The 16,450-nt window shown below is 43.0% G+C and overlaps 1 protein-coding gene across 5 annotated transcripts; it reads left to right on the top strand.

Annotated features, from left to right (window-relative positions):
* The first annotated feature begins 460 nt into the window (after positions 1–460).
* Positions 461–15,460, top strand: LOC100194848 (disabled homolog 2 (Drosophila)). Of its 5 annotated transcripts, XM_014124416.2 has the most exons (15): positions 504–731; positions 4,539–4,596; positions 7,680–7,942; positions 8,178–8,317; positions 8,476–8,574; positions 8,836–8,967; positions 9,050–9,130; positions 9,487–9,513; positions 9,602–9,652; positions 9,828–9,890; positions 10,731–11,354; positions 12,008–12,128; positions 12,359–13,027; positions 14,571–14,764; positions 14,854–15,460. In XM_014124416.2, the coding sequence occupies exons 3-15, from the start codon at positions 7,807–7,809 to the stop codon at positions 14,923–14,925; spliced, it is 2,409 nt and encodes an 802-aa protein (XP_013979891.2). In that variant the 5' UTR covers positions 504–731; positions 4,539–4,596; positions 7,680–7,806; the 3' UTR covers positions 14,926–15,460.
* The last annotated feature ends 990 nt before the right edge of the window (positions 15,461–16,450 follow it).

The raw sequence follows: 16,450 nt of genomic DNA, 5'->3' as shown, positions 1-16,450 counted from the left end.
CTCTTTATTTGTAACTCTCTATTTTGCAGCTTTTCTCTTATCGAATTAAACTCCGACATTGTCGTTATTGCTTCCAACATTAACTTTTTCTCCCCATTCCCAAAAGCATTTGGTGATCGGCATATTTGGCGCGCATACAGTAAGGCCCTAAAGTTTAGGCTTATGCACTAATGCCAGAAAGGCTAAATTTAGTTTTATTTCATTATTTTAGACTATCAATATAAATTACACAAGAATGATACATGTATGATACATTTATGGTTTTCTAAAGTGTTGTTTTATCTTTATTCAACCCGCCCGCCACCCAACTGCCCTTCATCCACACAATATTTCATGACCCTAAACCCGTCGGACTGTAGCTTATGATGGATGAAATAATGGTTACATTTCAACGGTCCTATTGGTCTCATCATTGATTGGTGTAGTTGTGCGGCCTATACAGGCGCAACGTGCCTCCTGACGTTCTGGCGTGCTAGGGGTTAAATTGGGAGGTAGAAGGAGCCCTGTGCACTGTAGGGGAGTCGCCAATTCACCACATAGCGGCGCGTTCTGGGGCACATCTTAGCGGAAAACATCTGATTCCAACACGTCTCTGAAAAAGCGGTGTTTGATTCAACCTTCATAGAGGATAGGAGACGTGTCTACCGGTTTAGATAGCGTTCGAATAACATTCAGAACACCGGAAGACAAACCTCGAATATGAAGAATTCTGTCTGGAGCGCTTGTTAACGGTACGTGACATCCAGATTCTTTCGCATCCACACATTCACAGGCAGGGAAGGCTATTTGTGTTTCGCTGTCACGGAATGCTTCACTTTAAAATAGAAAGTCATACATTTGGAATTATATTTTACATGCTGGATCAAACAAATCCAAGGAGCCCCCATGATTTTTCCATTAGATCCAGCTGTGCGCGCTATGCACACGTCGCTAAGGTAATGGTTTAGTGCTAGGTAATTGTGGGAGGTCGCTATTTTAGCTTTCTGAAAATATACTTCGGCTGAGTAACAGATCGCTTTTTTTTCAGGACTACTTGTTGAATATTATATTTAAACTACGTTAAAATCATGTTTTTGGGGACCTAAGATGTTTATCTGTTAAACAAGGCCGTCTTCATGGGCCTACCAAACGGGTTATCATAGTCTATTTTGCATTGCGCAACCATATTTATCCTTATACTTCTTTTCAAAGCTGGATATTTGCGTGTATATGAAATGCCATAGATAATTAGTCATATACTTCCAGCATTTGTTAGTATCGCTAGTAGACAGTTGTCTGGCGATGTCGGAATGTAGTCTTTGTAGCCTTGGCCACTGTCTGTATCCACAGTGGGTCTAGGCTGCAGTTGTGGTATTTCACCATCCTATTGAGTGTCTGATTCATGCCCTGATCTCCTCCAGATGTGCCGAATAGAACTTCACTTTTCTTTCTAATGAAGCAACGCAACGCCCAGGATTGGGACATCACTCTCCGTTTTTGCAGCCATTCTGTTGACTTAGTGTAAATATTTTCTTTAAAAAAAAGTATTAGTGTGTATGGCTTCAGCCTAGCTAGTTGAAGATGCCCGAAGAATGCAAAAGATGGTAGATGTTCTTGATGTAGCTTAACCATCCAATGTTTGGAAAGTTGGACCCCTGGCAGGTTTAAAATGCCTAATTACAAATAACCATGCTGCTGGCTAGTCCTTCTCTCACCTTTCTAAAGCTGTGGCATTGAGTATTTGCTCAGGAGGTGCCAATGGTTTTTGTCTGTTCTTAGATGGGGGGCAGTCTCTTCCTGCAGTTACTGTCAGGTTAGTTAGTCATGCTGACATTGAAGTTGTTTTAATTAGCTTTTTTCTGAAGTTGCTGACACAGCCTCTTTATTAGGGCAAAGTCACTGGGGCTGTCAGTCCATGGTAGTTACTGAACAGCTAGCATCATGTGCCTAACGTAACCACCACCCGAAAGGTAGTTCAGCCTTTCAACCCTGGCTGACAGTATCCCAATAACCCTCTTCTTGCCCATTACTTGGCCTTTTGACTTGACACACACACACACACAAACACTGTGGTGTGTTGTGATCCACAGATGACCCAATCAGTCATGTGGTGCTAACTGGGATCTGATTGGTTATCTAGTCAGTAATTTGGTTTGGGAAAGGAAACCCTTTCTGCTTGTTATCTGATAACTTATCGGCTATTAGGAACATAATTGTTTCCTCTGTGATAGCGGCCCGGTAAACACACATGTAAAGTGTGAGAAGATTTACACTCAGTGACCGATAGGCCCAAAGGTTACGTTTGTCTTAAAGTGGGGGATGTAATCAAACCCTGTCTCCAGCTATCATATGATGACTGGAAAACTATTCTGGTAATTTTCGTAGACCTTGAATGCACTTTGGTGTGTTCAAGGTCTACGGAAAAAAATCTGCTCTCATAGCAGAAATGAAGACATGACCGTTTTATTGTCTTAGTGCTGTCGCTCTTGTGATGCAAGCCATATAATACAAATGATTGCTGGCAATGTGAGATTTGGCTGTGGTTTCAAGTGTGCGTGCGATTTATAAACTTGATTTGCAAGAAGATATTAGATGCTTCAACATTTGCCACCGTAGCTCTGCAAAGCATGTCATCTGACTTTCACATGCTGAAATTAGTTTGGTTTAGAAGAGCTGCATACTTCTCTAATGGAAGTTTGTAAGTGTTTATTATATCACTGATTTAGATGGTTAAAGGTGATATTGACACACAGGCCTAATGCACTAAATGTTCCCAAGAGCTTATTTCCTATCTTAATACAATATGGACTCATCCAATCGCTTGAGGACAACTGTGACTGAGGACAGTCATTATACAATAATTTCATCTAAGGCTTTTCACCCTACTGAGTCTAGACAAAGAAATGTGGACTGGGCTGGTTATGCATCCCCTGTAGTGGCTGGAACAGTGCTGAACAGGACAAAGTGACAAATATTCAAGCCAGTGCGGTTCAGGTTGGCACAGTAGTGTGAAAAAGGGTACTAAAGGAGCTGCCTTGACTATCGTTTAAACATCTTCCAGTCTCCCACTGTAGTTTTAATGTTGACGTGTTTACCAGTCATCAGAGGGGAATTAGGCAGAGCTGGACTCTACCTGTCAAGTTAATGTTAACTACTCTGTGCACTGGTTTTACAAGAGCTTGTGGACTGTCAGCTTTGTACTTGTTTTCAGGAAATGGACTGTTTGTTTTTATGAGTAACCCCCCCCCAGACTGACCCTGAGAGAGGACTACAAGAGGCCTCTATGTGGAGTGGCGGGAATTTAACTGGAGCTGTGTCATACATGAGGTTCTTGGAAATGTTTTCTCGAAGCTCCGCGAGTAAGCGGGCGAGCAGTAGCCCAAGACTGCCGCGCAGAGGAAACATCAGCCCACGGAGAGAAGCACAAGACTGAACTTCACTTAACTTTCTAGAGTTTTCACTGTTAACGCTATCAACGTTTCCCTTCACTGTGGCAATTGTGATCAAATCAACAGCCACTTTCAATGTAACTATGCAAGAGAATTTGTTGTAGGCAGAACACATCGGCGTAGGATACTATTGCACTGACATGCACAACTCAGCCCGTACTCTACACAGACCTGCGCGGCATAACATTTACATTTTAGTCATTTAGCAAACGCTCTTATCCAGAGCAACTTACAGGAGCAATTAGGTTTAAGTGCCTTGCTCAACCAATAAGAGCTGTAAAAAGCCTAAATGCAAATAGATCATTGCCATGATGCTTGTTTTGAGATCCAAGCGAGGCTGGCATGTAGCCATGTGTGCTCATTTTGTTCATATCCTTTGTTAGTTGGTGAGTTATTCGCCCAGTTATAGCTCATTTGTAGTCAGCAATAGGGGAGCGATTGCTTCCTACAAGAGCACAAAACGTGTACATTTCTTGACATCTTTGAAAAGCAAGTCTGGTCAAGGGCTTTTTATTTATTTTTGTATTTTGAGACGGGCTTGAACACCACACGTTGGCTTCTACTGTAGGCTGAATGATAGAACAGCTATTTCCATGTTAAAATGTTATGGGATGCATTTTCTCCATTGTTTTGATGGTAGGCCACTCTGGTAGGCCTACATTGTGACGAAATAGCCACAGTAGCCTAATTGGCAAAAGTTATATCTGGAAGTTACCTCAGCAGACCTGAAATTTGCTCAGTGCTGAAAAATTGAGGCAACATTGGTTCTTGACCTTGTATGTCTCATTATTCCTGAGTTACTCTATTTTGCAGAAATGGAGTTTAGCAGGCCTATATCCTCGATCCTGCCTCAGTCACATTCTTGGACATTACTATACATTGTCAATCCTTTGCACTGTAGTCTGTTTCTCACCTTTTTTACAGTTTTAGACTACAGTTGCTGAGGGTGGGTTACACGCTCGACTGTCATGTTGTCCTTAGCTGTGTGTTATGAGAGTACTGGAGCGTATGGCCTGGTTTTAAACACCAACCAGGTAGCGTAAGATTAACTTAATTTAATAGCTCAACCTTTGTTCACTCCCAACCTTTGCTCTCCTCTGCCATCGTCAGTCAAGGCTAATTTCCAGTAGCGAGGTGATCTACGCAGCATCTGCAAGTGCCCCTGAAGGTATGTGTTATATGAAAATAAATGCTTAGCGTTTAGCTGCTGAAATCAACCAGTGGTAGTTTAATGTGCTGTTGTAGTGTTTCTCTTGCTCTCTCTCAGAAAGAAGCCATTTTGTTCCCTAATCCAGCTGAGTGTTGATGGTTCCAGAGCTCTGTCTGTTGGCAGTCAAGTCTCCTCTTGCAGTTTACTGGTCGGCCACTGACTTTCTTTTTTGCTGTAGGCTACTCTGTCTGTGCTCGGTTTCTGTCTTTGTTTGTCATGAAGGGCCTAGTTACAGCTGTGATAGTCATAATGAACTGTGGCTATAGCTGTTAATAGCAAATGTTGTCTCCTACCATAACCAGAGGAGCAAGTTGCACACGGATGGACAGTGTGGTGGTACCCAGCTGTCCTTTAGCCTCAGGTAGGGTGACCCAAGCTGAGTGTGACTTTCTAAGAAGCTGTCACTACGTTCTCTAAAACCAGAATGGCTGAGTGTTCCTTTAATATGTCTTGATGTTCCATGGCTCGCTCTGCCTCTTACTGTCTTCACTTTACTGAAAGAGGAGCAATGTCAATCACAATGGATTATACTCAAGCATATTTTCCTGAAGCACAGTGCATTGCAAAAGTATTCATCCCCCTTGGTGTTTTTCCTATTTGTTGCATTACAACCTGTAATTTAAATGGCTTTTTATTAGGATTGTATGTAATGGATATACACAAAATAGTCCAAGTTGTTTGAAGTGAAATAAAAAAAATATATGTAAAAGTGGTGCGTGCATATGTATTCACCCCCTTTGAAGAGCAAGGAGCTCGCCAAACAGGTCAGGGACAAAGTTGTGAAGTACAGCGCAGGGTTGGGTTATTAAAAAATATCCGAAACTTTGAACATCCCACGGAGCACTATTAAAAAAAAATATGGCACCACAACAAACCTGCCAAGACAGGGCCACCCACCAAAACTCATGGACCAGAAAAGGAGGGTATTAATCAGAGGCAGAGGCCAATGAGAACCCTGAAGGAGCTGCAAAGCTCCACAGTGGAGATTGGCGTATCTGTCCATAGGACCACTTTAAGCCGTACACTCCACAGAGCTGGGCTTTACAGAAGAGGCCAGAAAAAAAGCCATTGCTAAAATAAAAAAAATAAGCAAACATGTTTGGTGTTTGCCAAAAGGCATGTGGGAGACTCCACAAACATATGGAAGAAGGTACTCTGGTCAGATGAGACTACAATTTAGCTTTTTGGCCATCAAGGAAAATGCTATGTCTGGTGCAAACCCAACACCTCTCATCACCCCGAGAATACCATCCCCACAGTGAAGTGTGGTGGCAGCATCATGCTGTGGGGATGTTTTTCATCGGCAGGGACTAGGAAACTGGTTAGAATTGAAGGAATGATGGACGTCGCTTAATACAGGGAAATTCTTGAGGGAAGCCTGTTTCAGTCTTCCAGAGATTTGAGACTGGGATGGAGGTTCACCTTCCAGCAGGACAGACTCTCAGTATACTGCTAAAGCAACATTCGAGTGGTTTAAGGGGAAACGTTTAAATGTCTTGGAATGGCCTTGTCAAATCCCAGACCTCAATCCAATTGAGAATCTGGTATGACTTAAAGATAGCTGTACACCAGCGGAACCCATCCAACTTGAAGGAGCTGGAGCAGTTATGCCTTGAAGAATGGGCAAAAACCCCAGTGGCTAGATGTGCCAAGCTTATAGACATACCCCAAGAGACTTGCAGCTGTAATTGCTGAATAGTTTTCTGTATTGTCTTGTTTTTCATAAAATACATTTTGCTTCTTCAAAGTGGTAGGCATGTTGTGTAAATCAAATGATACAAACCCCCCCCAAATATCTGTTTTAATTCCACGTTGTAAGGCAACAAAATAGGAAAAATGCCAAGGTGGTTGAATACTTTCTCAAGCCACTGTAGGTTACATGGAACAGCTTTAATTTGAACACCCAGCCTCTCATCCTAAGATCTTTGACAGCCTAGAGTTGGACTGGACAGGGCCTCTGCCCTATGTGAATCACATGACCGACAGGATACTGTTCAAAAGAGGAAGTGTGTGTGTGTCCCTGACTAGTTGTGCAGCTGTTTCTGATGTTCTCCAGGTGTTCCTTTCTCGCACATTGTCTTAATTAAAGACCCCACAGAGTTTAATCACCTCCCATCCCTACATGCATGGCTATCAATGGGTTACAGCAAGGCTACAATATGGGTCAAAATGATGTGTGGTTAGTAAGAACGAGGTACTGGGTCATGGCTCCTCATTGTGGATCATTATAGGGATATTACTTTTTACGATGCTCACACAACCTTTAAGGGGACAATTTCAGGTAGCAGAAGCTGTTAATCTTTAAAATGTTTGGAGCTGTAATGTCTTTGTTCTGTTATCATTCTTTTATCACAATGTTTTTGTAAACAAGTTAATGTTGTGATGTGAAATTTAATTTTCCAAAAGCTTAAATTGTCCAGTGTTTCCTGATTTCTATGAAATATGATCTATAATTAGTAATGAGTGAAATACTTTTCTTTCTGAAAAAATTGTAATTAAAGATGTACTATGCAGAAATCGCCCTGCCATTTCCCGGTTGTTTAAATTCTAGTTAGCTTTTTTAGGTTTGGGACAAAACAAGCAAGTATTGTGTAGAGGATCATTGTACCATCTAAACCACTGAAATATTTTCCGTAACTGAAAATGTAGTATTTAAAGCTGGTTTAAGACTCAAATTAAACTTTAGAACGGGAAGCATAGAAATAGCGCACATGGAACAGATCTACCACTTCTTAGACACACTTTCAATGAGTGGCAGATCTGACACTTCAATGTGAATATTGCCGCTTTAATATGTTAAAGCAGTTTTTCTGTGTCGGAATGGTGTGGCCATATGCCGGTCATTAAAAATATGAATGCGATTAGACTGCTGATATTACATTTGTCATTTTATGCTTTGACCCATATGAGTCAACAACATTGTTTGGGTACGAGTTAACAGAATATTAACTTTAAAAAAGTGACTTTCACTGGACAGTTGCTTTAACATCGGCGTGTAGTTGCATTATATTTCTCACTCCATCTCCCCCTCCCTCCTACAGGCACATAACGGAGCATGTGCTACTGCTGAGCCTCTTTGCTGAGTTGACCCCCTGGCCTGAACAAGGAGCTGCCGTCTGATTTGGTTTACCTGTCCTGACTCCAGTAAGGCTAGCCCCTATCCCCACCATGTCTACTGAAGTGGAGAGCGTTGCACCCGTGGTCCCGGCTGCCCCCTCCAGCACCCCCGCCTCCACAACCAGCCCTCCCACCACACCCTCCACAGCACCAGCCAAGACCCCCTTTAAGAAAGAGAAGAAGAAAGGTACTATATGCAAGGGGCCTCTCCCTCTTTCCCCACATGGGATTTGGTGTTAAGGGACGGGACATACTCTGTCTGAGTTGTCAGACTTGACCTTTGGTCTAGTTTTACATCTTGCTTTCCATGCGTCTTGTGGTGTGATGGTTGAGGCTACGTCATGAATTATAGATGGAATTCTCAACCAGACAAAGTGACAATCGATTCAATGAATCACTTTTCTCTCCTTCCCTTCGCCCAGCTTCAGAGAAGACTGATGAGTACCTGCTGTCAAGGTTCCAGGGTGATGGTGTGCGGTACAAGGCCAAGCTGATCGGCATCGACTATGTCCCAGAGGCCCGAGGGGACAAGATGAGCCAGGACTCCATGATGAAACTCAAGGTACCAGATATTAGGATGCAGACGCTACAGTACACGTTAGTAAAGAGCAAACTGAATGTGAATTTTGTTAGTCTGTTTTCTATGGTAATTTCTCTCTGGGTGTGCATATGGGGGTGGGCTGTGTGTTAGTATGTCATTGTGTTGTGTGGTTTTTGCAGGGCATGGCAATAGCTTCTCGGTCCCAGGGCAAACACAAGCAAAGGATCTGGGTCAACATATCCATGTCGGGCATCAAGATCATTGATGAGAAAACAGGGGTGAGGACAACTGTTTGACTTTCTAATCCACAGTTCATCCCTCTGTTCCTCTTTCTAAATCATGTCTCAGTGGCTGGGGAGTATCAACTTTTCCTACCAACCTTTACAACTACAATTCCTATAATAGAGAAATTTTCACAAGGTAAACACAGGACATGATCTCAGTCGAGTAGATTCCATGTTGGCCTAAATGCAAGTGTTTATATTATTAGGTTATTGAAAACTGATTTTAAAAACAGTTTTCTCTCCTCTCCCTCTCAGGTGATAGAACACGAGCACATGGTGAATAAGATCTCATTCATTGCCAGAGACGTAACGGATAACAGGGCCTTCGGCTACGTGTGTGGGGCCGAGGGACAGCACCAGTTCTTCGCCATAAAGACTGGCCAGCAGGTAAGATGCACGGGGACACGCGCAGATTGTTGCAAGTAGTTGATTGTCTGACTGTTTTTCCATTCAACTCCTCTCCATATAGGCAGAGCCCCTGGTCATTGACCTAAAGGATTTATTCCAGGTCATCTTCAACATGAAGAAGAAGTCCGAGGCCTCACAGAAGGTAAATAACTAGGGTGGGGTTTGTGTTCAGAGTTTTTCAGTAGGGCATACCATAGAAAAACATATTTTCAACAGAAAAGTACAATTTGTATTGTATGTACTGGTAGTACAGCCCTGTTTCCATTTTTTTTGTCTCCCTACTGAACATGACCCAGGTATTTATAAAAATTTAAAAAAAGAAATTGGTGGGGGGGTGCTGCTGATGACTGGACAGAGGTCATGTGACTGAAGTTTGTAGTCAACACTGCTTTCATTGCAATACCAATGAGATGACTCATCGCATTCAATAAGTAAATGGAGAACATATTACATTCCTCCAATGGGAATATTCACCATGTTTCTCCTCTATCTTTTCAGGGTGGGAGTAATAATGCAGTAGCTGAGGTAAGAGCCAACATACACAGGCAAACTATAAGCTTCATCTGCAACGTACTGCATACTTGACCTCCTACTGCTGTGTTTTCATTTACAGAATGGCGGCGATGCCTTGCTCAGTATCGATGGCCAGGCTGGCACTGCCAAAGTAAGTGTTTTAAAGACATTGGAATCGTACATGTAATCGAGTGCAAAGTGGATGCAGAAGAGGATTCTCCAGGCACAAGTGTCTACTAGTAGATGTTCTGTGGTGTTGAGTCTCACTTCATGATACATCCAGTATATATTTGAAGATGCTTAAAAATGGATATGTTTTTGTTTAGGAGGTGCAACAGCTGGATTTGTTTGGCGACATGTCCACCCCTCCAGACATCCATTCTCCTACAGTAAGTCAGCCTGCTGTTGGGTTCACTGGATGTGCACCCATTATGGGAATATTTATTTCTGGGAATGTACTCATAATGTGAAAAGGCCTAAGTGTTAGAGCTGGGGGAAATTCTCATAAGACTTTACACATGGATGGGGCCAATGGTTGGCAATTATGTTATATGCCATGCTTATCTTTGAAGTGAACTTTTTGGACAGAACGGACAACAACAAATGACCTTGCTGGTATTTTAAATATTAGAGGCGTTTTGCACCCTTTCCTATTCCTAACAAGGATCTTTTCCCCCAATTGTATAATCAGGTGGCTTTGACTACTCAAGTTCTGGTAAAGTTCCTCAGGTGCTAGCTAGCTCAGTCTTGCCCTTGGCCATAGATGTTTTGTTCTGCGTTGTGGATGTATCCCAGTCTTTTGCCCCAAACCATAGCTTAACTGTAACTTCACCCCTTAAACCAATCACACCATCTCATGTCGCACAGGGCTCTCAAACTCAACTCTGTAAAGGTCTGTCTGTAATAAGTGTGTTTATTAACTTGAGGTAGTTTTGATGGATTACGACGGTCAAATCCTGGCTCCATCTTAAATGACGACGCAGTCCAAATAATGCTTGTAATCCCTTAGACACAAAGGCGGGTGCCTTGACAAAGCACATTCCTACAGTTGAGTTTCTGAATCCTGTTTAATTGTTTGTTTAGCTGTCACCACTGTTGCTTTATCAATCAAACCGTCTTCTCATGTCATTTGTTATTCATTAAGCTGTGTTAACAGTTACTTCTCTCTTTCAGCGCAACAGATTTTTATTTTTTTCTCTCTCCCTCTCGTTCCCTCCCTTGATAACCAGGAGACTAATGATATCCTATTGCTGGATCTGTCTGCTGAGGTTGACAGCAATCAGAACTGTATAAAGGGAAATCCCTTCACTTCCTGTACACCAAACCCTTGGGGCACCCCCCAGACAGAGAACCCCTTCTCATCCACGTTTGGCTTCTTTCCAACCCCAGACACTGACCCTTTCGGCAATGACCCCCTTGCCCAATCAGCACCCCCCCGTTCTCTGATCTCAGCCCCCTCCACCAATCACAACCAAGAAAGCTCTGTTCACTTCTTGGGTAGGCCAATCAGGAACGGTGTTGGTCTTAACGAAGACTCTGACAACTTCGGTCAGCAGTTGAGCGGGTTGTCCAATAAGAACATGATCCTGGCTCTCAATAATGGCCAGTGGCCACTAGGGGGAGTGATGACAGAAGAGAGCAGGGTCCCTGTTCCTGTCCAGAATGGTTTGGGACTTGTGCACTCACCACAGAACCCCTTTCTTGACATTTCTGGGAAAAGCCCACTCCTTTGTAATGGCGTGATGTTTGATCCACAACCCCCTGCCCCTGTGGGTCCTAGCAAGGATGGTTCGGTTGTGATAAGCCCCCCTCCACAGAGCACTAAGGCTGGACGAGGTCGGAGGAGTGCCAAGGTGAAGCTCCATCGAGGTCCTATGATGTTGCTGCATGTCTGAGAATGAGTCTGTCTGCACACCACCTCCCCAAACCACAATTGGTTTTCTAACAACAACCCCCTTTCACAGCACTGAGATACCATGCTGGCATATTCTATTCCTACAGGCCAACGGGTAGCATTGCACTGTGTTTTGTCTTTCCCAACATGGTTTTGGTACAAGGATATTAGGGTTGGTGTTTTTGTCTCTGGGGATACAACTGGAACTGGTATGGGTTTCTAACGTAACTGCATGTGGTGTTGCTCACATGGCTTCTCTAACCTGCTTGTCCCTGGAGATTAACAACCTCTCTGCTTGACTGTAACCGCTATGTTTATCTCCTGTTGCTATCTATTTATATGTTCCTTGTCTTAACATTCATGCTTCAGTGAGGTGTGGAGGTAAGTGTTGGTGTTTGTCTTAAGTATTATTAGAAATGTTTTTTTAAAAGATTATCATAATGTGAGTACAGTAGAAGTATAGTTTTTCAAATGCATTATCATCCATATAAACCTTGTCATTAATTCAGTGCTCACTACAGTTTTCCCTTGTTAACTGGCCCTCAATGCATAATCAATTGTTCAATATCCCTGTAGTAAATTTGGTTTCCTTATTTGCGGTTTGACCACCAGTCTCCTCCTGCCGATGACCTGTTTGGGACCGACCCATATGCTGCTCTCAGTCAGCCTGACTGCTCATCTGCCTCTGACCTCTTCAACAGTCCGACCACCACCTCTCCCATAGCAGCTCTGGGTAAGACTAGTGGCGTCATTGGCTCCAAATCGTGAGAACCCATGTTGTGTTAAAGCAAAACAATTTGCTAGTTTAAATCGGCATTGGCGCAAATCATGCTTTAGCTATGCTGCTTTTGAGGCAATCTAGATGGCGTTTGAAGTTCTGCTCAGTCTACCTACTGTACCCAAACCTAAATGAAAGTCAACTCATCACCCTCTTCTCTCCCCTGTTCTTCCTCTGTTCTCCAGGAGCATTGCAGTTGGGTCCCCCTTCAGTCACCATTCATGGGACAGCCACATCACAGTGGGGAGTCCCAGCACCAGGACCTTCCATGTTCACCATGCCAGGAGGGGTAACACTCCACAACCCCCAGACCCCCTTCCCCCAGCCATCTGCCTTCGGTGCCCTTCCCATACCACCGGCCCCCTGGGGCCAGCAGGCTCCATCCCCATATGGGGCCCAGCCGGTCACCCAGGCTTGGGGACAGCCTGCTCCTGCAGGGCCCATGGTTGCACCTGGCTGGGGCCAGCCTCCCATGGCTAACCCCTTCCAACCCGGCCCTTATGCCATGATGGGAGGCCCTCCACAGGGTATGCCACAAGGTCCACCCCGGCCCCCACCCCGGCCCCCAGTCAAGGAGGCCCCAGCTATGGTAGAACCCAGTGCCTTCACGGCTCTGGACCCCCTGGGAGGGGAGAAGGAGAAGAAGACTGGGAAGGACATGTTCAAGGACTTCCAGATTGCTAAACCTCCAGCCATCCCGGCCAGGAAGGGGGAGCAGGCTCCTGGATCCGCCCCCAGCACTAATGGGGATGGTGCATTTGCCCAGTACTTCTCCAGCAAAGTGGGCATGCTCCAGGAGTTTGCGGATCACGACGACTTTGAAATTCAGAGTCAGATTTCAGCGGTTGCCAATGGTAATGGCGGTTATTTGGAATTTCAAAATCCTATCAAATCTATAGATTTATCATCTAGCCCCAGCAAATATCAAGTCTAAGTTAAATGAAAATGTACTTGTCAAATGCGCCAAATACAACGGGTGTAGACCTTAGTGTGTAATGCTTGCTTAGAGCCATTTCCAACGATGCATTTTGTTTTAAATGGTCTGGTACCGTTTGCCGGACGGTAGCAGTGAAGTCTATGGCTTGGGCTACAGGACGTTTTGATGTACAGTACCAGTCAGAAGTTTGGACACCTACTCATTCAAGGTTTTTTCTTTATTTTTACTATTTTCTACATTGTAGAATAATAGTGAAGACAAACTAGGAAACAACACATGGAATCATGTAGTAAGCAAAAAGTATTAAAGAAATATATTTAAGATTCTTCAAAGTAGCCACCCTTTGCCTTGACAGCTTTGCATTCTCTCGACCAGATTCACCTGGAATGCTTTTCCAACAGTCTTGAAGGAGTTCCCACATGCTGAGCACTTGCTGGCTGCTTTTCCTTCACCCTGTGGTCCAACTCATCACAATCACCCAACCTCAACCCAATTTGGGAGGCTAGGTCATCTGATGCAGCACCAATCACTCTTCTTATTCAAATAGCCCTTACACAGCCTGGAGGTGTTTTGGGTCATTGTCCTGTTTAAAACAAATGATAGTCCCACTAAGCGCAAACCAGATGGGATGGTGTATTGCTGCTGACAGATTTCCACGTCTAATGTCCATTGCTCGTGTTGCTTGGCCCAAGCAAGTCTTCTTATTGGTGTCCTTTAGTAGTTTCTTTGCAGCAATTTGACCATGAAGGCCTGAATAACGCAGTCTCCTCTGAACAGTTGATATTGAAATGTGGCTGTTACTTGAATTCTGAAGCAATTATTTGGGCTGAAATTTCTGAGGCTGGTAACTATAATGAACTTATCCTCTGCAGCAGAGGTGACTGAGTCTTCCTTTCCTGCGTTTGATGGTTTTTGCGACTGCACTTGAAGAAATTTTAAAAGTTCTTGACATTTTCCGGATTGACTGACCTTCATGTCTTCAAGTGATGATTGACTGTCGTTTCTCTTTTCTTATTTGATCTGTTCTTGCCATAATATGGACTTGGTCTTTTACCAAATAGGGCTATCTTCTGTTTACCACCCCTACCAATTGATTGGCTCAAAAGCGTTAAGAAGGAAGGATAGAAATTCCACAGATTACCTCTTAACAAGGCACACCTGTCAATTGAAATGCATTCCAGATGACTACCTCATGAAGCTGGTTGAGAGAGTGCAAAGCTGTCATCAAGGAAAAGGGTGGCTACTTAGAAGAATCTCAAATATAAAATATATTTTGAAAAAACACTTCACTTTTATTTACTACATGATTCCAAATGTGTTATTTCATAGTTTTGATATCTTCACAATTATTCTATAATTTGTAAAAATAGAAACCCATGAATTGTCTAAACTTTTGACTGGTATTGTATCTGTGAAATGTATTTATTTTTAATCCACCTGATTTCTTTTCCTGTCTTTAGACTCACCCAAACCGGCCCCACGGCAAGCTGCTCCCATGTCTTCTGCAGCGGCCCCCGTTCCAGGGCTCCTGGATGCCTTTGCCCCAAATCCATCCCCAGGCCTGGCTCCAGCAACAGGTCTCAACCAGAGCCTATTTGATGATGCATTTGGCACGGCAACTCCTAATGCCTTTGGAGCACCACTCCTAGCAATGGTATGGAAACGGACTCGTATCACAATGAATCCTATCAAACTCCACTCAATTGATGATAACGTACTGCTTTGTATCAATTTTTACGACAGAACACTCCTGTTGCCCAGACCACTGGCAGCTCGGATCCCTTCGGAGACCCCTTTGGAAACCCCTTTGCCTAAGTGACATCCTGCCCATCAGTTCCAGATAATAAGCAGCAAAGCTCTACGACCAAATAAGATCTTCAGAACCAGCTACTACAACAAGCGCTAGACAATCTACATGATTGTGTCTTTTAGCCCCTTCCCTGATGCACACAAAGTAACTCCTCACCTGCCTTTTTTGATGTCAGTTACTTAGCTTCACCCAAACCACCTTCACTTTAAAGATGCACTCTAGAAATGTGTAACTTTTCATGATGAAAAACAATATCCCACATATAAATACAGAAATGTGTACACTTAAAGGGGGGAAAAAAAGGTTTTCAGCAACAACAAAAAAGTGACTTTAAGTAAATCAGGTGATGAATGAGCTGGAGGACTTTAATGTATGCCTTGCCCAATCAGTAGTAGTAGTTTTTGTTTCTGTTCCCAAATCACTTAGCTTTTCAGTGCCACTGAATGAAATGTATTGTAATGAAATTATTCTCGTAAGGGAGGAACATGGATGGAAGGCCCTGCAAATACTCTAATGTTTATTAAACGCAAATTTCTTTCATTGTGGTCTTTGTCTGTCGTGTCTTGGATATTATTCTTCTCAGGGAAATATTGTTAAGGGGGTTATTACTGTATCCCTACACCTTAGCATGCTAAAACAGGGTAACATTCATGTGTGTTTTATTATAGGCCACTCAAACAAGTTTTCATAGACATGTACTTGTGTGGGGTGCAATGTTTCATTCCACCTATGAAATAACATTTACCAACAGTTACTGAGTTGTATAAGTGGACCTGGATCTTCAGAATCTAAAACTGAGAAAAGGCTGAATTTATTGATGTGCAATTTTGGTTGCTAATACATACTTGCCTTATCCAAATAAGCCTATAGATACTTTAATGATTCACCCAATGAGTGTAGACTGTAAAGCACCTGGTTAAATGTAAGACAATCCTAGGTTACTATTACCCAAGCTAATTGCACTTTAGTCATACAATACATTTTAAGTAATTTAGCAGATGCTCTAATCCAGAGCGATTTACAGTAGTGAATGCATTCATTTCGTGCATTTTTATTTTTATTTATTTGTACTGCCCCCCCCCGTGGGAATCGAACCCACAACCCTGGCGTTGCGCACACCATGCTGGGCCACAGGGAAGCCTATTACAATGGGTTGTGTGACTCTTGTATTTTTTTTGTTTGCCAGAATCACTGAAATTGAAATGATTTGACTTTTTAATACATATTCATGTGTTAAGTCACATTGTACTTTCTGTGTTTTAGTTTAGTGCCCCTGATTAAGAAAAATGAAAGGGGGTAAATTTGACTCAAGGTTCCTGCCCTATGATGTGATGACTTATGTTTTTGATATACCTACCTTACAATCATGTTCTAAATAAAGTACTGCTAGCTAGTATGTATTCAAATAATATTGTGTACCTGTCCCTTTCAATTTTGCAATGTTGAAATAACATGAACACATGAGCTGCTGTTCTAACGAAACTTTTGGCCTTTCTATCACTCAAACTACTATTCCCACAATCCCTTTCA

This window comes from Salmo salar, chromosome ssa01 (genome assembly GCF_905237065.1).
Source record: "Salmo salar chromosome ssa01, Ssal_v3.1, whole genome shotgun sequence".
In the NCBI taxonomy this organism is placed as follows: Eukaryota; Metazoa; Chordata; class Actinopteri; order Salmoniformes; family Salmonidae; genus Salmo; species Salmo salar.
Note: the sequence above shows the minus strand (reverse complement) of the source record. Positions and strands in the feature narration are given on the sequence as shown.